The 24,014-nt window shown below is 41.0% G+C and overlaps 1 protein-coding gene across 2 annotated transcripts in view; it reads left to right on the top strand.

Moving 5' to 3' along the window:
* Positions 1–268: 268 nt before the first annotated feature.
* The window catches only part of LOC112112029 (amphiphysin-like), a 185,809-nt gene continuing 162,063 nt past the window's right edge, over positions 269–24,014 (top strand). For both annotated transcript variants that reach the window (XM_026654043.1, XM_026654042.1), the window contains exon 1: positions 269–337. In XM_026654043.1, coding sequence (XP_026509828.1) covers positions 269–337 — 69 coding nt within the window. The remainder of the gene's footprint in view (positions 338–24,014) is intronic.

The raw sequence follows: 24,014 nt of genomic DNA, 5'->3' as shown, positions 1-24,014 counted from the left end.
CTCCTTCAAGAGCATCAGGAAGGAAGATTTTTAAAGGCAGGGCAAGTGCTTGGAGCTCAGCTCCGGCTCCCCTTGAGCACTGAGGGGGCCGTGGGACCAGTCTCTCGCTCCCTCTCTCTGTATCTTTAAGATCCCCTCCTCCACCTTGTCCCTCCAGCCCCTCCCTTCACCCCCCCCCCCCCATCTCCTGCTCGCTCGCTCGCTCTCTGCCTCAGCCGCTGGGCTCTGCCTGACTCGCCTCCTCGCCAGGCTCCCTGGACCAGCAGCCATGGCCGACATGAAAACGGGCATCTTCGCCAAAAACGTCCAGAAACGGCTGAACAGGGCGCAGGAGAAGGTCAGCGGAGAGCCGGGGGGAGGCGAGAGACCTGTGCCGGGGGCGGCAGGGGGCTTGTTAGCCTGGGGGGGGGGGAGAACAGGTGCAATTGGAGGGTTGCAGTTTACACTGGGGTGGAGGGGGAGGCAGCGCGCGGAGGACGCCTCCCGGGATGGATGCAAAGGGGAAGCAGCAGCAGCAAGGGGCTGCGACTGAGCATCCCCGGCTGGGGGCTGGGAAATGCATCGCTGGGGGGGGGGCGGGGGTGGGAAGCAGGCGGGCAGGGCTGCAGAAGCAATGGCACCGGGGAAGACCGCACAGGCAGCCACACACACAGCTGGTGCTGCTGCAGCAGCCCCCCGCTCCGCCCTGACAGCTCTATAGTGGCAGGCAGGGTTCCTTCAGCCACGGAGTGACCAGCCCCATATTAGGGGCTTTGTCTTATATACTCAACTATTCCCTCCCCCCCATCCCCCAAAAGTGTCTCCATTTTTCACCGTTGCTGTCTGGTCACCGTATTTGGCCATCCCCTCTGCTGACCATGCAATGGTCAATCCCCCATCCCCCGTGGTGCTGTTAACGCTCACCTTTAGCTATAGGCGTGTGCGTGTGGCGGGCAGGAGGCGGGGCTGCAGCTGCCTCTGGTTTCATAGCTAGGGGATCGGATGTATTTGTGTACTTTACTGGGGTGGAATTAAGAAGCAGGGAGAGGAGAGGAAAAATGGATGTCTGTTTTGACCCTCTTAGGGCAAGAGAGGAAAGAACCTGTTTCTTTAATCATAAGCACACAAGATCCCTAGACAATGGCTAAAAATCTACAAGACAAGACAGCCCCCATTAATGTCTGTGTGGCCTGATTGAGACAATATTGTATGCCCTTCCTCAAAGGTCAGGAGGGAAGTGTAAACTCTAATCGATGAGTGCACTACAGTGTTTCCAGTGAAACAAAATCAGTAATTACAACACACATACTGTGAATCGCCTTTGTTTTAACATAGACTTGTTCCATCAGGCTTTCTTTGACTCGTGTATAATGACAGAAGGGACAGGTAAATGCATCTCATTATGGAATGTAAAATAATCCAGGGAACCATTATCATTTTAATTTTAAATGTCTGTATAACAAATACTTTGGATAACTACCAAGTAACAGGGGGTATTCTTGCCTTAAGGACAGGAAAGCTTCTGAGGTCAGATATTATATAATATAACTGGCCCATTTATTTTTCATCTTGACTGAACTACTCTTATACCATTGTGCAGATCAATCAACCTTAGTTTTCTCAGAATAAATATTGTGCAACTAAAGTGGATTTATTTTGTTTTACTCCAGTGTTCCCCTCCCCCCCCCACACTGAATATTCCAGGGTTTCATCTACTTGCAAAATTATTGGATAATAATCTTGCTTTGGCATTCAGAGAACACAACTGGGCCAGATCCTCAGTGCATGTTCTCTACCATGGCTCCCTCAAAGGCAGTAGAACTACCGTGAGGGTCTGGTCCATGTGTCTTGTAATTAAAGATAGGCAAAATATCGGGAGAATTTTAGGCCAAATGGTAGCACAGTAGAATGCAGCACAGTAGAAGGAATACATCTGTCGCCTTGATCTGTTCACAGAAATAAAGGTTTGGCTGTCTCTTGTCCCCACCTCCACACATGCACACTTTCAATACTCTAAGAGGATTGTATTTCCTTTAATATCCTCCCAAGCTCCTCTTGAACTAAAGTGATCCTCCTCACCAAGTTCATTTGGCAGCTGAGCCTTCCTATGAAAGAGGTGGTTCTAGCTACCATCTAAATCACTCGTGTCAGTAATCCACAGTGACCACAGCATAGACAGCTGTAAGGGCTCATGTCAGCTTTTTCATTAGCAATTTTGGAGTTTGGAAATGTAATCGTGTTCCTCATTTTTTAAAAAAAATTAGTCATCATGACACTGAAAAGTCCTGAAGCTGATCACATTTCAGTTGCTAAAGGATTTAGAACCCAGTCTTTAATCAGAGAAAACTGTCACTGAAGTTAACAGGGAATTTGCAAGAGTTGGTATTGCAGGATATCCGCATTAAGCCTTATTAATTGAACCCAGTGGGTATAAATGTGCCACATAAATTTTTCCAGCTTTAAATCTCTTGCAACTATGGAAATATAAATACAAACGCTGAATTTGGACAGAAAAAATATTTGTGCATGAATGTATATATGGAGAAAATATATGCTGGCATAGTGCAGTGTAAAGGTTTTACCAGCATGAGTTTGTGATAGCCATATTACATGCGAGTGGCAAAGTCATCCCAGCTGAATGCCAATAAAACCTCTAACCCACACTATTTGCATTTGCTACGCATTTTACATAAGTGCTCTAGGGAGTTTTTAAAAATTATTTTACTGATGCTATTTTTCATAGCTCTCTGCCTATATCTCGGCTGCCTTTGTACCATGTATTCAACTCTACAGAGCTTCAAGGGAGAAAAAAATGTATCACAGATAGAATGTAGAAAACTCCCACACATAATAATGTCATCATTTTAGGATCTACTATCTGAGGCTGTCGCATGCTAAAAACAAGTCTGTATTCTATTGTTAAAACTCTCCTCTTTCAAACAGCATAAAGTTCTTGTATATCTGTCCCCGATCAGTTCCCCAAATATTGGGGTTTAAACCAGTAGTGAATATTGCCCATCCTGCAATTTGGGCCAGTGTTTTGTTTTGTTGTTTTGTTTTTTAAATAGAGAAGGCCACTGTTTGAAGTTATTCAGAGGTTTTAGTCCGAGTTGCATGAAAAATATAATTCATCTCATGATTCTGTATATCAATGGATATCACCATCATTTAGGCCCAATCCAGTAGTGAATTTAAGCGCACACTTAAAGTTAAGTAATTGTTTAAGTGCTTTGCTGAATCAGGGCCATAAAACGTATGTGTCGTTTGTGTGTGTATGTGTGTATAATGTCAATAATACCATATATTTTTGGTTTACAAGGAAATACATTTTATCAGTGGGTCTGGTGACAACATAAAGTGCAAGAGTGCAGCCAGAGTAGATTATGATGTTGCCAGATAGAGATATGTCTTTGCTTCTCTGTTCAAGATTTGCATATAGTTTTATTGCTTAAAATACACAGATCTCTACTTTACCCATTCCTTGTTTTGCCTCACAAAATCTCTCTTGCTATTCTGCCTTCAACATCTACTTATGTTTTCTCTACCTCCATATTTGTCTCATGCTTCTGCTGCCTTCTTGTTCTGCCTCAGACCCTCCCTTTGGGCTACAGGGATCTCTTCTCTAAATGCTATCTCTCACTCCCCAGACCTTTCTCTCATACTTAAACTACCAGTTAGCACTGGGTCTCCATAATGGTTATATAAGGCAAAATCTCTTAACATTTTTTTGCTAATATTTTTAAAAGCATAATTGAGAATACTAAAAGCTCCATGTGCAGCTATTTATTTTTATTTAGGTTTTTAAAATAAAAGGGGTGGGAGTTGCAGGAACTAACAGATATTTATACATTTTTATACAGGCTTTTCGCAGGTGTGATATTACACATTTTAAATGATTGAAAGTCTGATTTCTGACTTCATAGGTACAGTGTGATTGTGTGATGTACATATTGTACAACACGCGTAGACTTCAGTGTGCTATCTGGTATAAAAGAGCAATGTGTTAGAAATAAATGAGTTCTGTTTATTCAGTTTATCCCCGTGATTTGCTGACATTCTAGCAAAAGTATAAGTATTTTCCGTTCTGTTTTGTTTTTGTTTTACTCCTATAATACCTGTATCAAGGACATTGATGTTACAAGGTATTTAATGCCATAGGTCAAATCCCAGACCTAATAGCCAGACTATGGAAAAAATATCTTTTTAATGACAAATGACATAACTTTCAACTCCCTGTGTATATATATATATGTATGAGAGTGTGTGTGTGTGTGTATGTGTATATATATATATATATATATATATACAGGAGAGCCGCCAGCTTTTCTGCCGCCCTAGGAAGCGGAAGGTCCCGCCCCGAAATGCCACCTCCCACAGAGGCGGCGGAAGGTCCCACCGCCGAAATACCGCCTTGGTTGCCGCCCCCGAAATTGTAGTGCCCTAGGCAACCGCCTAGGTCGCCTAATGGGTTGTGCCCGCCCTGTGTGTGTGTGTGTGTATGTGTATGTGTATGTGTGTGTATATATATATATATATATATATATATACACAAAGGATGTTGATTAATCACAGTTAACTCATGCGATTAACTCAAAAAAATGAATCACTATTAAAAAAATTAATTGTGATTAATCACAGTTTTAATCGCATTGTTAAACAATAGAATACCAATTGAAATTTATTAAATATTTTGGATGTTTTTCTACATTTTCATATATATTGATTTCAGTTACAACACAGAATACAAAGTGTATATTATTTTTGATTACAAATATTTACACTGTAAAAATGAAAAACAAAAGAAACAGTATTTTTCAGTTCACCTCATATGAGTATTGTAGTGCAATCTCTTTGTCGTGAAAGTGCAATTTACAAATGTTGATTTTTTTTGTTACATAACTGCACTCAAAAACAAAACAGTGTAAAACTTTAAAGCCTACAAGTCCACTCAGTCCTACTTCTTCGGCCAATCACTAAGACAAACAAGTGTGTTTACTTTTACAGGAGATAATGCTGCCTTCTTCTTATTTACAATGTCACCAGAAAGTGAGAACAGGATTTGCATGGCACTTCTGTAGCCGGCATCGCAACCTATTTACGTGCCAGATATGCTAAACATTCGTATGCCCCTCCGTGCTTTGGCCACCATTCTAGAGGACGTGCTTCCATGCTGATGACGCTCGTTAAAAAAAAATGCATTAATTAAATTTGTGACTGAACTCCTTGGGGGAGAACTGTATGTCCCCTGCTCTCTTTTACCCACATTCTACCATATATTTCATGTTATAGCAGTTTCAGATGATGGCCCAGCACATTTTGTTCATTTTAATAACACTTTCACTGCAGATTTGACAAAATGCAAATAATGTAGCAATGTGAGATTTCTGAAAATAGCTACAGCACTCGACCCAAGGTTTAAGAATCTGAAGTGCCTTCCAAAATCTAAGAGGGACAAGGCGTGTGGAGCATGCTTTCAGAAGTCTTAAAAGAACAACACTTCAATGTGGAAACTACAGAACCCAAACCACCAAAAAAGAAAATCAAGACTTCTGCTGGTGGCATCTGACTCAGATGATGAAAATGAACATGTGTCAGTCTTCACTGCATTGGGTTGTTATCGAGCAGAACCCGTCATCAGCATGGACACATGTCCTCTGGAATGGTGGTTGTAGCATGAAGGAACATATGAATCTTTAGCGCATCTGGCACGTAAATATCTTGTGACTCCGGCTACAACAGTGCCAGGAAAATGCCTGTTCTCGCTTTCAGGTGACATTGTAAACAAGACGAGGGCAGCATTATTTCCTGCAAATGTAAACAAACTTCTTTGTCTGAGTGATTGCGTGAACAAGAAGTAGGACTGAGTGGACTTGCAGGCTTGGACTTGCAGGCTCTAAAATTTTACATTGTTTTATTTTTGAATGCAGTTTTTTTTACATAATTCTACATTTGTAAGTTCAACTTTCATGATAAAGATATTGCACTACAGTGCTTGTATTAGGTGAATTGAAAAATATTATTTCTTTTGTTTTTTTACAGTGCAAATACTTGTAATCAAAAATAAATATAAAGTGAGCACTGTACACTTTGTATTCTGTGTTGTAATTAAAATCAATATATTTGAAAATGTAGAAAACATCCAAAAATATTTAAATAAATGGTATTCTATTAATATTTAACAATACCATTAATCATGATTCATTTTTTAATCGCTTGACAGCCCTAATATATGTATAAAATATTAAAATGTATGTGTGCATGCATGTGTATTTATTCACTAAATTAAAATTGATATGAAAATATTTCCTTGTTGCATTAGTATATTGTCTTTCTTCATATGAGGTAATCAATCAATCTTTTATTTATCTATATATCTATATATAAATTTTAAACAATAACTCCAATGTAAATGTACACACTATATGATTCAGCTGTCTCAATCATTTTTAAAAAAATGTATCTGTATGTAATATAGTAAACTTTTGGCATTTGAACAGTAAACTCAATAATATCAACAGCAATACTGTAAGTTTTATATAGTGCCTTGTTTCTTAAGGGATTCCAAAAAGCTTTGCAAACTAATCACTACACCCATATCTGGAGTGTAATATGGCAGCTGTTTGACACTGACACTGTGCTGTAACATTACAAAACGATTCAAGACAGAAAAAGAGAAAAACTGTGTCCATTTAAAACTGTAGGGGAAATGTAGGTAGAGGTAGAACATACACCTCTACCCCGATATAACGCTGTCCTCGGGAGCCAAAAATTCTTACTGCGTTATAGGTGAAACCGCGTTATATTGAACTTGCTTTGATCCGCCCCCCCCCCCCCGCGCTGCTTTACCACGTTATAGCCGAATTCGTGTTATATCGGGTCACGTTATATCGGGGTCGAGGTGTAATTACCCAAACTCAGATTTGGCCAGGCTAATACCCAAAGGTGTGATTTGGATTTTTAATGAGAACAAGTGGTTAGGTACTATTATTATGTACTTTTTAATTCTTTGTCTGCCTCTTTGCCCTCATCTTGCTCTTTCTTCTCCACAAAATTTCAACTGATTCTCTCCCGCTCAGTCTTCCCCGCCCCCCATGCATTTCAATGACACCCCTCTGTTTCTGTCTACCTCCCACCAATTTGTCCAACCCAGATCCTCTCTTTTCCCCTCTCCAGTAAATAAGGCCCCTCCACCATCAGATTCCATCTCTCCTGTCCTCACATATTGTCTAACCCCAACCACTAACGTTCTTCTCCTGAGAGTGGGATCTGGTCACTTCTCTGCTCCCCACTGCCTGCCTTACTGCACTGGATTGACAGATACTGTGTGGGTGAAGGAAACATTAGTGAGAGCAGGGAGGATGAATAAGACTCTCTTCTCAGTAGCCTGAGTTGCCCCCAACAGCCAGGAACATAAACTGCAAATGGAACCTTGCTGATCACCTGCTTCTCTGTGATATTTCAGTAGGGATGGGGGACAGAGAGACAGCTGGGGCAAAGGTGTGATTGGGTGGGTGTGCATGTAGGGGGCAAAGAAAATGCTTGTGCTCTGGCTCCCTGAGTGCAAGTGAGGTGGGCTTGCACAGCAAGAGAGCCCCCATTACCCCAGAGGGACTGGCTAGTGATTAGAAGCTAATGCTGGAGGGGCAGATGAGCTGCATTTGGAAAAAAGGACGTGTAAAAGATGCTTCTGAGCACTCTTTCCTCTGTGGCTAGGGCGGCATTCTGTCTGCTTCGCACCCTGTAGGCAGCGTGCCTCTAGCTACTGCTGCAGTGCAGCTGGGCCATCTCCTCTACCATTGGTCTGACTGTAAAAGCCCCAACAGAGTCCTTCATGTGTGCTCAGAATATCGCTGTTTGTATCTGCTAGTGCCTGAGAGTTGCTGTATGTTTCTTGACATCTTTTTTTTGGCATAATCCCACCCCAGCCCTCCACGTCTCACTTTGATTAATAAGCATTAGAAGCAACAGGGAAATGTACCTCCAATGCATCATTGTGCAGAATACATTTTAAGACCCCAGTTCTCCACTGCAGTGGTGGCCACAGGGAGATGACCTGGCTTGCTGATGCTCAGCCCCACAAAGCAGTTAGAGTAGGCCCCCTGCTGCTCTAACTTCTGCTGCTGGCATAAGTAAGGAGTGCTTATGCTATTGGGGGATCAGACAAAGTGGGGCTCATTTCCACCATACCCTATTCCACCCTTGCATTACCCCAGCCTGTATCTCCCACACATTTTCTCCCACTTATACCAGGGACTGGAGGGGCAGCTGGTGTAGGAGGCGTAATACTGCCTCTCTCAGCTTTACACTGCCAGAGAGTTCCCCCTATGAAGGGAAATTCTCTATGGGGAATATCCAGCTGGGTTAAGTAGTTCAACATGTGCTGCCACAAAGTAAACTTTAGTGACTTGGAGAATCCAGTCCTCAACATCTCAAAGGCAGGGTCTCTTTTCCCTAATCATGCTGTGTTGTACCATAGTGAGCCTTTTCTGGTTTTGAACACAACATAATTTGATTCTGTCTCAGAGAACAGCTAGACGGTCAATAGTTTCCAGAATCAGAAACCACTGACCCACGAGGAAGGCAATAATGCTATATTGTCTTATGTCACATAAGCCTGTCTCAGCCAAAGGGATTGTATATAGAAAACATAGGCATACTCTAAAGATGCATGTAATACCATCACTACAGGACCTGTGGCACTGTGAGAAAGCTCACACACCAAAATGTTCTAATGTTCCTGCTTGTCACACTGTCCTGAGATTCTGACTCTTCATTAATTAATTTTATTATTTACATTATGGCCGCATCTAAACACCCGATCCAAGATCAGGGCCCATTATGCTAAGCACTTTGTGAGATCTTTGGGCATAATTCTTATTATGTGTTTGCAATCAAAACAGACAAGGCAGACAAAAGAGGGCAGGTGAAGCAGGGGCACAGAGAGGTAAAGGGACTTGCCCTAGGTCACACAGCAGGTCAGTGGCAGGGCTAAATTAGAACTAGGTCTCCAGACTCACAGTCCAGTGCCCTGTCCATTGCCCTCACCACCACTTTTCAGCATCCTTTTTTTGTTTTTCCCCACTCCCTTCCACTACCTCTTCTCTGGTTGCTTCTGTTTTGTAGCTTACTCACCTGATGTGACCCTCTGCCTTGTTCTCCCCAACTCTTCGGCATCCTCATTGCTATCCATTCCCTTTAATCTTCAGTTCTGAGTCACATTCACACATACACCCCCGCCCCCGTGGAGCTATAGTCAAACTTCCTTTCCCGTAGCTTCAGCAGCTTTTAACCTGTGCTTTAGAGCATCACAAGGTCCAGTGACTCAATCGTTCAATCAGGAATTAACACTTTATATGTACAGGGAGAGGGAGGCCTGTGCAAAAGTGATACTGGCAATAAAACCAGCTATATTTATTATTGTTTATTACTGTAGCTCAAAAAGCAGCTGGAATTTTTCAGTTCACATATTTCCAATTCTCTCTTTGTTTTATGAAACTGTCAACTTTGCTACTACCAGGTATTGATTTATAGAATTCTGCCTCAGTAAATAAATATCTTTAACAAATTAGGATTTTGAGGGAATAAAAACTGAGTTATCTGAAGAAGAGTGAACCCTATTTTCTTTTTGTCCAATGCATTGTCATCAATAATAAGTACCAGTATTCTGGAAGCCAAATTCTGCCTTCACCTATATCTGTAAAACTCCACAGAAGGCAAAGGGATGACCCAGGTGTAACTGAAGGCTGAAATTGGTCCACAGTGGCATTAACCGCAGTTAATGAATCAGTTATCTCATCTGTAAAATGGGTATGATAGATCTTGATTCTGTAAGGTACTTAAGCATATGGTTTGCAGTCAAGCTGGAAGGGCCTATTGAGTGGGGTCCTGCAGGGATCAGTTCTGGGTCCAGTTCTGTTCAATATCTTTATAAATGATTTAGATAATGGCATAGAGAGTACACTTATAAAGTTTGTGGACGATATCAACCTGGGAGGGGTTGCAAGTGCTTTGGAGGATAGGATTAGAATTCAGAATGATCTGGACAAACTGGAGAAATGGTCTGAAGTAAATAGGATCAAATTCAATAAGGACAAATGCAAAGTATTCCACTTAGGAAGGGACAATCAGTTGCACACATACAAAAGGAAAGGACTCCCTAGGAAGGAATACTTCAGAAAGGGATTTGGGGGTTATAGTGGATCACAAGCTAAACATGAGTCAACAGTGTAATACTGTTGCCAAAAAACAAACAAACAAACAAAAACAAACATAATTCTGGGATGTAGTAGCAGGAGTGTTGTAAGCAAGACACGAGAAGTAATTCGTCCACACTACTCTGTGCTTATAAGGGTTCAACTGGAGTATTGTGTCTAATTCTGGGCCCCACATTTCAGGAAAGATGTGGACAAAATGGAGAAAGTCCAGAGAACATGACTTATGAGGAAAGATTGAAAAACCTGTGTTTGTTTAGTCTGAGAAGACTGAGGGGGGACATAATAGTTTTCAAGTACATAAACCGTTGTTACAAGGTGTAGGGTTAAAAATTGTTCTCCTTAACCTTTGAGGCTAGGACAAGAAGCAATGGGCTTAAATTGCAGCAAGGGAGGGTTAGGTTGGACATTTGGAAAAAACTTCCTAACTGTCAGGGTAGTTAAGCATTGGAACAAATTGCCTAGGGAGGCTATGGAATCTGTCTTTGGAGGTTAAGAACAGGTTAGACAAACACCTGTCAGGAATGCTCTAGTTATTACTTAGTCCTGTCTTGAGTGCAGGGGGCTGGACTAGATGACCTATTGAGGTCTTTTCTAGTCCTAAACTTCTGTGATTCTATGTACCTAAGGGCTTGTCTACACACACCTGTGTAATTAAAAGTGGGATGTTTGGTTAAACTTGTGCAACTTTGTGTGAGGACAGTGTTTCATAGTTTTAAACCTGGCTTACGGTTGTTTAACTTGTTCCTGTAAACCAGGTTTAAAAATGTACAATTACATCTTTGTTTAAGCTGATGCAGCATCTGTGTGTAAACTGGGCCTAACTCTAAGCACTTGGGTAGTTCCACTGAAATCAAGGCTATTGTTAGCATGGCATTGTTTTGTTGCCGTAGATGTGGTGGATAATTACAAACATTAACTTTGTCTTATTTTTAAAAACACAAGGGAAAGTAGATGGTCCTGATTAGCGAGGTAAGAATTGAATTGCTTACACCATGTACACCATGTTTAGCTATACATCAGACAGATACTTACAACAGAGAGGAAACTGAAGAGTGAGGTCAAAGTGCAAAGAATAGGAAAACCTCAGTGGGTTGTTCAATCATCAGATCCGAAGAGAAGATGAATAAAGGACTAACCTTAAAACAAGTTACTTCAGAGATGGTTAGGGACTATTGTTTCCAAAGTTGTGGCTCATCTAAAAGAAGAAACAGGGAAGGCTGGGTAATGATGCTAAAAGTTGCTTTTAGCATAACTGAGAGTCTCTGAGAGAGCAGCAGAGCCAGTGGCATTTGAAAACAAGGCTTAATAACTGAAGGAATTGGAACTCCAGATATGGCATGCCTGATTCTACAGAGAAGGCTGCTGCAACCAGAGTGAGTTCATGGGTACTAGATTCTGTTGTCAGAAAAGAATGACACTAGATTCATTATCTGAGGAAAAGGCAGATAGAAAATCATCAAAATACAATGGAAAGTGTTGGATCTTATGTCCACATATTAAGTTATCTGGAAGGAAGTCAGAAACAGCAGCTGTAGTTCTAAGATGAAAAATAGTGTCACTACTTGGATTTCAAGAAAAGTTGGTGTGTAAATACCTGAAAGTATAACCATGCAAAGTCGTATACAATGGAGTTCTAGCCATGTTGGTCCCCGGATATTACAGACACAAGGTGAGTGAGGTAATGTCTTTTACTGGACCATCTGCTGTTGGTGAGAGAGATAAGGCCTCACCCACCTTCTCTCTAATCATGCAAAGGGAATTCCCATGATTAAAACAAAAATACTATAGTTTCTCCCACTATATCCTAAAACTCATTTTGGATTAGTTAGCAGAAACCAAACAAATTATTTATCATGTTGTAGTCTACAGGCTGCCAAAATATAATTTCTGATAGCTCATCTCTAAACTTTCCCCCAAATAATTCTCAGTGAAAATGAGTGGGCAGAGGTTAGAATCATAAAATCATAGACATGTAAGGCTAGAAGGAACCTCGAGAGGTCATCTAATTCAGCCCCCTATTCCGAGACAGGACAAGATCATTCCTGACAGGTCTTTGTCTAACCTGTTCTTAAAAACCTCCATTGAAGGGTTTCAACAACCTCCCTTAGAAGCCTATTCCACTGCTTAACTATCCTTGTAATTAGAAAGATTTTCCTAATATCTAAACTAAATCTCCCTTATAGCAGATTAAGCCAATTACTTCTTGTCCTACCTTCAGTGGACGTGGAGAACAGCTGATCACCGTCCTCCTCATATCATATATATGTATGTATAAAATATCATATTGCCTCTCTAAAATCTATGGTACACCCACATCTTGAATACCACATGCAGATCTGGTTGCCCCATCTCAAAGAAAATATATTAGAAATGGAAAAGGTACAAAGAAGGGCAACAAAAATGATTAGGAGTATGGAACAGCTTCTGTATGAGGAGAGATTAAAAAGACTGGGATTTTTCAGCTTGGAAAAGAGATGACTAAGGGGATATGTGACAGAGGTCTATAAAAAATCTTGACTGGTGTGGAGAAAGTGAATAAAGAAATGCTATTTACTCCTTCACATAACACAAAAACTATTACCCAATGAAATTAATAGACAGCAGGTTTAAAACAAACAAAAGGATGTACTTCTTCACACAACTCACAGTCAACCTGTAGAACTCGTTCTGAAGGCCAAAACTTATCTAATTCAAAAAAGAACCAGAAAAGTTCATAGAGGATGGGTCCATCCATGGCCATTGGCCAGGATGGTCAGGACGCAACATTGTGCTCTGAGTGTTCCTACCCTCTGATTGCCAGAAGCTGGGAGTGGATGACAGGAGATGGGTCCCTTGATGATTACCTCTTCTGTTCATTCCATCTGAAGCATGTGGCATTGGCCACTGTTGGAAGACAGGATACTGGGCTAGATGGGCCATTGGTCTTATGTTCTTAGGTCCTCTTTTTAACAGCTCTTACCATATTTGAAGACTGCAATCAGATCTCCACTTCTTTTCTCATGATTAAACACACCTATTTTTTTTAGTATTAATCTGTTAAATTTTCCCTTTTGTGTTTGTCTCTTCATCTTCCAAATTTCTCTCCTACTCAACCTTCTTCTCTGTCTGTCTTTTCTCCTATCTTTTGTTCTTTCTTTGAGTCTCTCCCTCTCTCTTACTCTTCTCTTGTAGGATTAGCAGCAAAAGTACTTCTTAGCTCAAATGCAAAAACCATTTACAGCTAGAACTGGCTTATTTAGTACTATTTATTTATCTTGTACTGCACGGCTCTGTGCTGGTTGCAGAATGGCCAACCCTAAGTCTTCAAAAGTCATGTCAGGCACCAAAATAATGAGATTTTTAAAATGTTGGGTTATTTTTTTTTCTGCATTCTGTTAAGGTGCACTTACTTCAGATTTTCAAACTTTTCTCTGCAACCATGGGAGTTAAAAACTCCTTTCCCCATGAAAGCTGAGATTCTTATGCAATTTCTTGATTCCAGGAGCCGGGGCTTTAAGAAATACAATAAATATCATAAGACTTGCAATAAGTGCCTGCTTCTGTCCCATTGAAGTCAGTGGCAGCTTTACCATTGACTGCAATGGATACAGGATTAAGCACTAAATTTGTGAGAGTTGGCAAGTCTGGTTGCTCCTGGTTCTCTTGACCCATGATATTCTGCTACCAGTTTCATATTTGGGTGGGCAGAGGTCTACTAATTGGGAAAGTGATGGGAAGCCAAATATGATGTGAAAATCTACTGTGCACATACATCTCACGTGGAATTCTGAAAGGGAAGGGGAAGCTAATGAAAGGAGAGCAAGTTAGCTAGGAAGTGGGGAAGTTAATGAAAGGAGTTCAAAAGATAAGTCAAAGCTTCCAGCAGTGAACTGGGGGGCAAAGTCTGGTCCTAAACTGAGGAAAAGTCCAACTGACTTAAGTGGAGTTTTCTTGATCAGCACTTTAGAATTTGGCTCAATGGCAACATCTCCCTAGATTCAACATTGTGTAGATGGCAGTCTCTGTTCCACAGTATTTGAATCTGTTTTCAGCCTTTGATTTTATGTCCATTAAAAGTTGCTATGAGATCTTAATTCCAGGCTTAGAATAGTGTGTTCCAAAGACAGTAAACAGGCTGAAACTTTTGCTGATCTGATATGTTTTACATAAGGTTTCCAGCATTGTTTGTTTTAAATGTAGCAGTGGTTCCCAAACTTTTTTCCAACAAGGGCTCCTTTGGCATCTGCCTAGTTGTCCTAGACCCCTTTCCTTTCCAGTACTACTGAAATGCCCCCGCCCGAGAACAAAATGGTATCCTCCGTGTGGCAAAAGTGCCAGAATGCCGTTTTGGCGCATTCTGGCCCTGGTTCAAGAGACAGAGCCCTGCATAACCCACGGGGTCTGGAGACCTCACTTTGGGAACCACTGAAATATAGTTTCTATATCTTTTGTTGCAAAGTTTCGTATTAGAATAAAATCCAAATGGTGATTCATAAGTTGGCTGAGAATGTAAGTTGCTTTGATTGCCAAATTGAATAAAAATTAAGGAAAGACTTTAAGCAGTTGTTAGTTCACACACACAGGTGTTGGTTTCGATGACATCTTCATAAGTCAAGAGTCATTTTTAAGTGTGACTGCAGGACCCAGGAGAATTTTAATTGCCTGTGGGTTATTGTTTGGTGGCCTATGTAAAATGTGTTACTAGTCTGATTCTTTTGTACCTAGTAAACAGGTATGCCCAACGCAGGAACCTCCACCAAAAATGAATCCCTTGTTGGCAAACTCCACAGCTGTTCCACGGGCTGGAAACTGAATCGGTCTCTTAACCTTAATAGTGATTCCAAGTTTGAAGAACTCTGGCAGAGCACTGTGTGGAAGCTTTCACTTGGTCATACCATGGCCATGGTCAGCATGGGCAGTGACACTGCAAGTGAAAAACACTCTGTCTCGTACTACAGAACGAGGCTGTTTGGTTAGGTTTGTCTTGAGTGATATTGGAGTAGAAAGGTTCATGGTTGGAGGGTGCTGTGAGGGCTTTGTTGTTGTTACAGTGATTACCATGAAAAAATGTAATTAACTGCATGTGAAAAATATAGAATGAATATTAACTGGGCAACATTTAAATGTGTATTTTAAAGGGGATACTATTCTATCAGGTTTGTTATAACCCCCTTAAAATTGGGATACCACAAGATCACAAACATGCATTTTTTGGGGCAACTAATCCTCTCTCACGCTGTTTAAATTCCCGGGTGACACACAGTGACCAGAGTAGCGCCTCTTTGCTAATACCAGTCATAGGGCCTGTCCTGAAAACATTGTTTCAGGGGTCTGGAAGTTACTAATGGAAGTAGTCTCAGTGATTTCACTGGGATTGCTCCCAGTAGTAAGCACTAAACCCAGAAGGAAGTGTTTGCAGGATGGAGGCCATAGTGTTCAGCCACTGTAACCACTTCTCTCCATCACTTGAAAAAGGAAATAATTTTACCTTCTATTATATAAGTGTTCTGTTTCACACAACACTGATTAATGGAAATACCTGAAGCAGCTTTGACTGCATGTTAATGTGTCTTGAAGACTGACGTTTGTTAGATCCACTGCTCTTGAAATCATTCTGTAAGCAGAAAGTTGGTCACAAATACAAAGGATTCCTTATCCCTCTATTGCTCTGCCTGAAATAGAGGATTCCGAGCTCTGCTTCAGGCAAGGCATTGTCACTAAGCCTCATCCAAACCACCCCTGGTGGATTGTAATGTGTGTGCTTGGTTTTCATGAAAGGTATTTTCATTTCCATTAAAAAAAAAAATGAAACTGCATTTTCAGCAAAGAGTCACAATTTCAAATCACAGGTCTCCTTCCTGCCCTGTAATACACCACCCCTTTGGTGCCTCTGTCCATATCTACAACACTGTTTAGTTATGGAAGTATCACATGGCTGGCTTTATGCTACCTTGAAACAGTCTGTCATAATATTGCCAAGTTCGTGACAAGTATATTTTGTTTATGTTCTACATAACTTGTATACCTAGGGCCCGGATTGCATAAGTACTGAGGCCCCACAGATATTGCTGATCTCATTTATGGTTCTGGGTGCTCAACACCATTCTGATCATTTTTCTTACATTTGTTTTTTTCAGTGCTAGTTTTGCCTGGCTAGGCATTGCAGAATTGAGTTCTCTTTATATTTTCACTTTACTGCTACTGTCAGGTGACTGGAAATAAAGACTTCAGACAGGTGTAGTAGTTAAAGCATTAGACTATACCTTTAAAACTTACTGTGTCTGTCAAATCTTCATCTGCTACTCAGCAGTGTAACACATTCAGCAACAGGCCCGTCCCCTTTGGTCTAATTTCAGCTATTTTGTTTAGTGTGTGGATGCTGAGTGGTGTTGGTGGTCAGACTAGATGATTTGGTGGTCCCTTCTGGCCTTAAACTCTGTGACTGACTGAAATAAGGAGATATCCAGGCCCACATATTGCGAGGCAGCATTGCATGCCTAGTGATTTAAGATTTGTCCCAGTAGGCTGAATTCCTCCAAAGGCCCTTCCTCTTTAGGCAAAAAAGAGCCCAACCATGGTATAGGTAGTTCTGTGCACAATAGTACAGCTCGACTATGCTCACACTCACACCACCACAGTGATCTGTATGCTGTTCACTCTGCACATGAGTATGGGGTAAGATACGAGGCTAACCAGCTACAACCTTGCAGTAGACACCTGCCAGAATGGTGTCCAAAAGCAATGTTTGGGGATGGAGGGGGGAACACCAGGAAAAAAATCACAGCTCAGGCCCATATAAAACACCATCTCATACCTCAGTCAGGACACATATGCAATGCTCGCATTTGAGACCATGTGATACCTACTTTGTACTAAGGGGAGGGTGCCCCTCACACTTGGGAGGAGTTCTCCATAAATATGCACTGTGTCATTATCATCTTTCAAATACCTCTTCAAAATTCTCATTTGCCATGATGCCTCCAAAACCCTTGATAGCCACGGGGGCACTGAGACCACTGCTTGTCATGCTGACCGATATGGCGTCATGGTTTACTTGTACTGCCCCGTCTGTCTGTATCTATCTGTTGCTGCTTGTTGTATACTTAGATTTGAAGCTCTTGGAGGCCAGGGTCTATCTTCTGTGTTTGTACAGTGCCTAGCACAGTGGGATCTTGCTCCATGACTGGAGATCATAGCTGCTCTGCTGATATAAATAATAAATTGTAATAATAACCAAGAAAGCGGTGGGGCCATATTGTTCTCTGATACCCAAACTGGTAGTTCTGTGTACACCAGCCAGGAGCTTAAGGAACCAGCAATTTTAAGTCAACAAGTTTCAGGATGAAGAGGCAAACAACAAAAATGTCCTAAATCATATAAAAAAACAATAAAAAGGAGGGAGGGAAGAGGAATGCACGTCTCACCTTCTGACATATGCTTATATACATATAGCCTGATCCAACACCCATTGAAGTAAATGGAAAAACTCCGACTGACTGCAGTTGTAGTTGGACTGGGCCCTCAAAGTGGGGGAGCTTGTGGACAGCCAAGAGACTGACAAGATATAAACTCACTAGCCAAATTCTTCAGCTTTCCCACTCACGCCATGGGGAGGAATCAAAGTCTGATGGGGCATGGCCAAACTTTTCACAGGTCTTCCTGACTCCCTGGCAAAGTGCAATTCCTGTACTAACAGGAGGTGTGCTTTTATGAAATCATAGAATTTCCTTAATTTTTTAATATATATTGTTTAGAAATTGGGATGAAAGAAAGGGGTAAATACTGGGTTAGCAAGTCTATGAACATTAGAAATACTTCAATTGCTTGTAAACATTTCCACCCTATTTCTATGTATTAGATATGGAGAATAACAATATGTACTTTATAACGCATGTCGGATATGAACAGGTGGCTGTGTAATATCTGATGCTATGATAATTAAACAAGAGGCTTAAAACGTGTCAAATTTAGAAGGCATTGATGATGGGTCTGATATAAGTGGAGTTAGATTAGTATAAAACTGGAATAATACTCTGGCAAATGAGGCCTAGCACATATAAATACTCTGGTTGAGAATTCACTAAAGTAGTTGCAAAGCTATCTAAGACTAAAGAAGACTACTAGTGCATTGGTCTCTTGTTAATCTCTGCATATGCCATTGGATGAGAAAAAAGGGGCCTATAGTTCAAATGTCCTTGAACATAGGTCGACACTGACATGTCTGGTGTAAAAATGTTTTTATTGCTGTACCTGAAAAAATAACTTTTTTTAAAAAAGTCAACAATGAATATCTAATAGCTCTGTCAGCAGAATCTGTATGTACTGCAAATGTCATGTCCACTTACTCCACTCTCATACTATGTAAACATAAGATATATTCAATAATGTGTTGGCTTCTAATCTCGGATATGTGGGCGTGTATTGCTGTTCGTTCTGTAAAATGCTGCAGTAGTTAATTTTACCAGAGACGTGATAAAATGCATGTGCTGCCATCTGGGCTCTGATCCTTTAGTGCAGGACTGGTAGCATTCTTGTTTTTCGTACTCACTCATCAGCAAAGGCAGTGATCTGTTTGTATTGGCTAAGACAGGAAAATGTCTCCTCGTATAAATGATCTTTTTCTATAGTTTTAAACATTAATGGCTGGATTCTGCCACCCTTACTCGCATTGAGAGGTATCTTACTCTTGAGTAGTCCCATTGAAATAAAAGCATCTATATGTAGATTAAGGTACTATTCAATGTAAGAGTGGCAGCATATGGTCCAGACTAACTTTCCAGCCAGCGAATATATATTTTTTTCCTTTGTGCTTTGCATTTTTTTAAAAAATAAACCTGATCTTGTAGACAGACAGTTCTTCCATTGAATTAATGGGAGTGTTGTCTGAATAAAAGAGGGAAATAATACTTACCTCCATCACAATACTTAAGCTTTTGCTTATTACAAACTACGTTTAAGGTAAACAGAAGTGCACTTGATGTTATCTAGTAGGATCTATAGCAGGAATCGGCAACCTTTCAGAAGTGGTGTGCCGAGTCTTCATTTATTCACTCTAATTTAAGGTTTCGCGTGCCAGTAATACATTTTAACGTTTTTAGAAGATCTCTTTCTATAAGTCTATAATATATAACTAAACTATTGTTGTATGTAAAGTAAATAAGGTTTTAAAAATGTTTAAGAAGCTTAATTTAAAATTAATTAAAATGCAGAGCCCCCCAGACCGGTGGCCAGGACCCTGGCAATGTGAGTGCCACTGAAAATCAGCTCGTGTGCTGCCTTTGGCATGCGTGCCATAGGTTGCCTACCCCTGATTTATAGTATGGATTACCTTTTAAAGGCCTGATTCTGCTCCTTTTGTCTTCAGTGGCAGTGGGATCAGGCTTTCCTTGGGTTAAATTTAGCCCAGTGCAGAGAGCTCACACAAGACTGCCGGACCATTAAAGATTTAAATGGTGCATAGGCCTTGTGCTAGCTCTCTGCACAGGGCTGAGTTTAACCTTTAATTGTTACAGAGTTGTCTCTAGTACATACCTACAAATGTGTATACATGCATGCACTGAGGTCAGAAGCATTTTTATTTTTAGTCAGTGTTAAAAGTAAGGGTCCAGATCCTCAACTGTTGTAAATTAGTGGAGCTCTATTAACTTGTGTGAATTATGCTAGTGACAGAAGCCGCGGATCTGACCCAGGGTTGAATAGTTCCTCATTGACCTCCACTTTTAGTATCGATTTAGGCAATGACAATAAGACAAAATGCACATTCTGTTCATCAGCAGTTTTATATTTTGCTGATACCATGAAGTATGCAGCTAATTGTACCTGTGCCAGCAGACTTAAGTGAATGTGCAAACCCATCACATCCCATTGCAGGGAAATGCCCAACGTTGACTTTGTGCTAAAATTTCCCAAGGACTGCATGCAGACTTCCTTACATCAGCCTATTGCTTGCTTCCCCCACCCCAACAAACGCCCACACACAAGTGCAGAGGGCTTAATAGATCAGTCTGGGGCCGTCTGTCACTGTTTTTAATCTTGCTAATTTTTCTTTGCCTGTTTATACCAATCAGTTATATGGTGCTTGCCTGATGCTACATGAGTAGTTTGATTGCTCCCTTTTCATGTTATTTAAGAAGCACTTCCATGGTATTTACTTGTTACATTGTATTTGCTGTATAGTCAGAGATGTACAGCATGTGAGCCAAATCCTAAGAATTTGCAGCTTTCCTTAATCTGTGTGTATATGTCTGTATTAAAAAAAAAAAAAAAAAAGTCAGAGTTTCAGCTGGTGTAAATCTGCATATTTCAATGGAACTGATTTCAGTGGAATGATGCCACTTTATACCATTGAAGATCTGGCCCAAAGACTAGAAAAGGGAAACAGTTGTTGGATATCTTGATAACACTTGACATCCAGGGCTTGAACACTGATCTCATGGGATAGGTCACTGAGCTGAAAAAGTGGAATTCAGAGGCTGGTCCAGGGTTCCCTTACTAAAGCTATGCAATGTGGGCATTCTGCTGGATAAAATGTGATGTGCTTCCCCAAAAGGGATCAGATACAAAGGGTGTGTGCTCAAAAGGAGGTGGAAGTAGTACTGTAGGAAAACTTAAGAATTTGAGCCAATGAATAAGTTACACAGACTGTGGGCCAAATTCTGTCTTTGATTCACCTGCAGAAGTCTGCTGGAATCAGTGGGGGTTGCATGAATGTAACTGAAAGCAGAATTTGCTGCTCTTTATTTTATTTAACTGAATGTGTAAGTTAATGAAGCCCACACAGAGTTTTAGCTTACTAAGGTCAGCTTCTGATAACCTTACCTTTGCCATTATTAAATACTATCTCACTTCATGAGTAGTTCCATTGGTTTTGTGGGAGTACTCCTGGAGTAAGGTATTTCTTATCATGGAAGTGTCAGAATGTGGTCACAAACCAGCAGTTACACAGCACATCAGCCAAGGTCCCACTGACCGTCAGTAACACAAGGGATGGTATTTTCATGCAGATTAACTTTTGTTAGGAATTTCTTCAATGTATTTGGCACCAATAAGTTGGTCTCCAGCATCGTGCTTGGAGCGCTTCCTTCCACCAATTCAAATAAATTGAACATCAGTAACCAGGATATATAATAATAAAAACTAAGCAGCACTTATGTAGATGCTTACATGGCAGACGTGCTGTACTATTAACTAATCCTCACAATGTTCTGTGGGGTACAATAATGACTGACACATACCATAAATTGCTGGGAGCTGTTGTTATTCATAGTAAACCATTTTATTTGACAAAGTCGCTGTGAATAATACAACTCGTATTTCAGTTTCCGTTTGTCCTCTTAACATCATCCCAGAGCAGGAATTCAGATATGATTTTGAGCAATGCAGATTTTCATTTTCCCACACTCCTTTCTGTTTGGAGGGATTGCCTACAAGAGCTGAATGCCCTGGAGCAATTCACATGTTTGTTCATTTTCCTTCTCTGGTCTATTTCTAGTTTGGGGCTTTTGTGTTTTGGGTTTTTTTGTTTTGGTAGAGTGGGGAGACTTGAGATTGTTTGTTCACCTCTTGACATCTGAAGGTCCTCACAGTGCCCTTCTGTTTTCCAAGAGAGCTTATGGCCCCCATATTGAGACTTGTGCAAGGGCAGGGTTCAGTCTTTATCTTGTCCACTAAGACTGCCAGAAATTGTGCCAGCTACTGCCTATTGTAATGACCAGTTTATAGTATGGAAACCTCTTCTAGAAATTGAAGCAGGGAGCAACTGCAGCAGTATGCATGGCGAGTACAGGGTGCTACAGGCCAGGCATGTCCTGTAACCCAATACAACTATTGTCTGCACATCCACCTGGGTTGGATTAATTCATTATGGTTGGAGATGCTGGAGTGAGTGCCAAAGTTTATAATGAAGTTCTGATCAAGCTTTATGAAGTTTTTACAAGGAGAAGAAATCTCCTTAGTCTCTCCTCCTGCACCTGCCTCATGCTGACCAGAATTTAGCACTTTCATGATTTATTGTCAACATTATAGTCGCTTTGGAAGCTGTAAGATGCAGTGGTTGTTATTAAAAACTCAGGACCGGGTTCTTGCTTGTGGTGGAAAAGGAACTTAATTTGGTTCAAGCTTCAAACTGAGGATTTCAACTCATTTTACACCAGTGTCCCTGATGTTGGGGGAGTTTCGCCAGGAGCAGGATTGGAGTGCACAGTCTGGCTAACCCTTATGTGGCAGAGTGCTACTCTGGGAGATTGCTCCAGCTAAAGTAATGGAGAGTAGCCCTTAGGTGTCCCTAGGACCATGGAAGTGGAAAGCTGTCTTAGAGAGACAGTTTTCTCACCTGTCTCACTCAGGGTCTCTCACTTTGAATTTAAGTTAACATTCGTATGCCTCTTATTCTCTCTTCCTTTAAAAAAATTAATATTTTTCGATTTTAAAAAAGGCCTTTTAATTGCAATGGTTTTCAACCTTTTTTCATTTGCAGACCCCTAAAAAGTTTCAAATGGAGGTGTGGTTCCCTATGGAAACCTTAGACGTAGTCTGCAGACCTCCAGGGGTCCGCGGACGACAAGTTGAAAACCACTGGGTTATTATATGTGGTAGGGCAGCTGGAATAAGAATAGAATGTTCCTGCTCTGTTTTTTCTGTTGTGGAATAAAAATACTACCTTCCTGAAATATCGTGAGGTTCTGCAGTGGAGAGTCTTGTCATGGACAAAGAAAGGAGTTGTTCTTCTGTTGTGCATATCCATCTATCTTTCAGTATAGGGACATCGTCTCTCTCTTTGGGGAGGAAAAGAAGTAGTACAAAGCTGTCAACCATAGGCAGCCCAGGTGCTAACTTCTGCCAATGCCAGAAGTTCCACCTCTGCTGTGAAGGGGCTGAAGGAAACTTTCTTCAGTTCCCATTTTAAAAAAAGCTTTTGCCTTTTTAAATGTTGGTAATATTCTAGCTCTGAGGTTTATTTCTGTAGTGTACTATTGGGTTCCCTTTGGGAACACGGGAGATTTTGGAGTTATTATTTTTAATTAAATTTGCACACCACTGTTAGAGTGCTCCCACTGTCATTAAAACTCAGTGTTATATAGGTAAGCATTCCATTGCACCCACCACATTGTGGAGAGTACAAAGAGGCACCATGCAACGTCATGAACCTATTGCATTCTTAAACTACAGAACTGGGGATAAGTACTTGCATAGTGCTCACTGGTCAGGAAATGTTAAAGCCTATTTCAGGCTCTGTAAGGTGAATACAAGGGGAAGGGCCAGGTTCCCAAATAGAATCAGACATTGACTTAAAGTAAAGTTACTCCTCTGCATTGACAGGACAGCCAAAGTTCCTCAGGGGTAAGTCTGGAAGTACATGAATATAAGGCTTTGTCTACACTAGCACTTTTGTTGGCAAAACTTTTGCCAAATAGGGGGTGTGTGTGTGAGAAAAAACACCCCGCTGACCGACATAAGTTTCACCGACAAAAGTGCCGGTGTGGACAGCGCTATATCAGTGGGAGACCCTCTCCTGCCAACATAGCTACTGCCGCTCGTTGAGGGTGGTTTAATTATGCTGGCCAGAGAGGTCTCTCCCACTGGCATAAAGCATCTACACAGGAGACCTTACAGTGGTGCAGCTGCAGCGATACAGCTGTCTCTCTGTAAGGTCTATAGTGTAGACAAAGCCTAATTGTTATGGGTAGTGGGAAAAAATTCTGTTGAAATTGTTTTTTCTACAGAAAATTGTTTTTATGACACAATGAAAATTTCTATGAAAAATGTCTGCTTCATGTGGAAAACAAAAACCCCAAACTGGTTTTTGGCTGAAATTTTCTGGTTTTGGGTTTTTCAATGGGCTTT

The sequence above is a fragment of the Terrapene carolina genome, unplaced genomic scaffold (assembly GCF_002925995.2).
Source record: "Terrapene carolina triunguis isolate 2854851 unplaced genomic scaffold, T_m_triunguis-2.0 Scaffold179, whole genome shotgun sequence".
NCBI classification, from domain to species: domain Eukaryota; kingdom Metazoa; phylum Chordata; order Testudines; family Emydidae; genus Terrapene; species Terrapene triunguis.
This window is presented reverse-complemented; position numbering and strand designations above follow the sequence as displayed.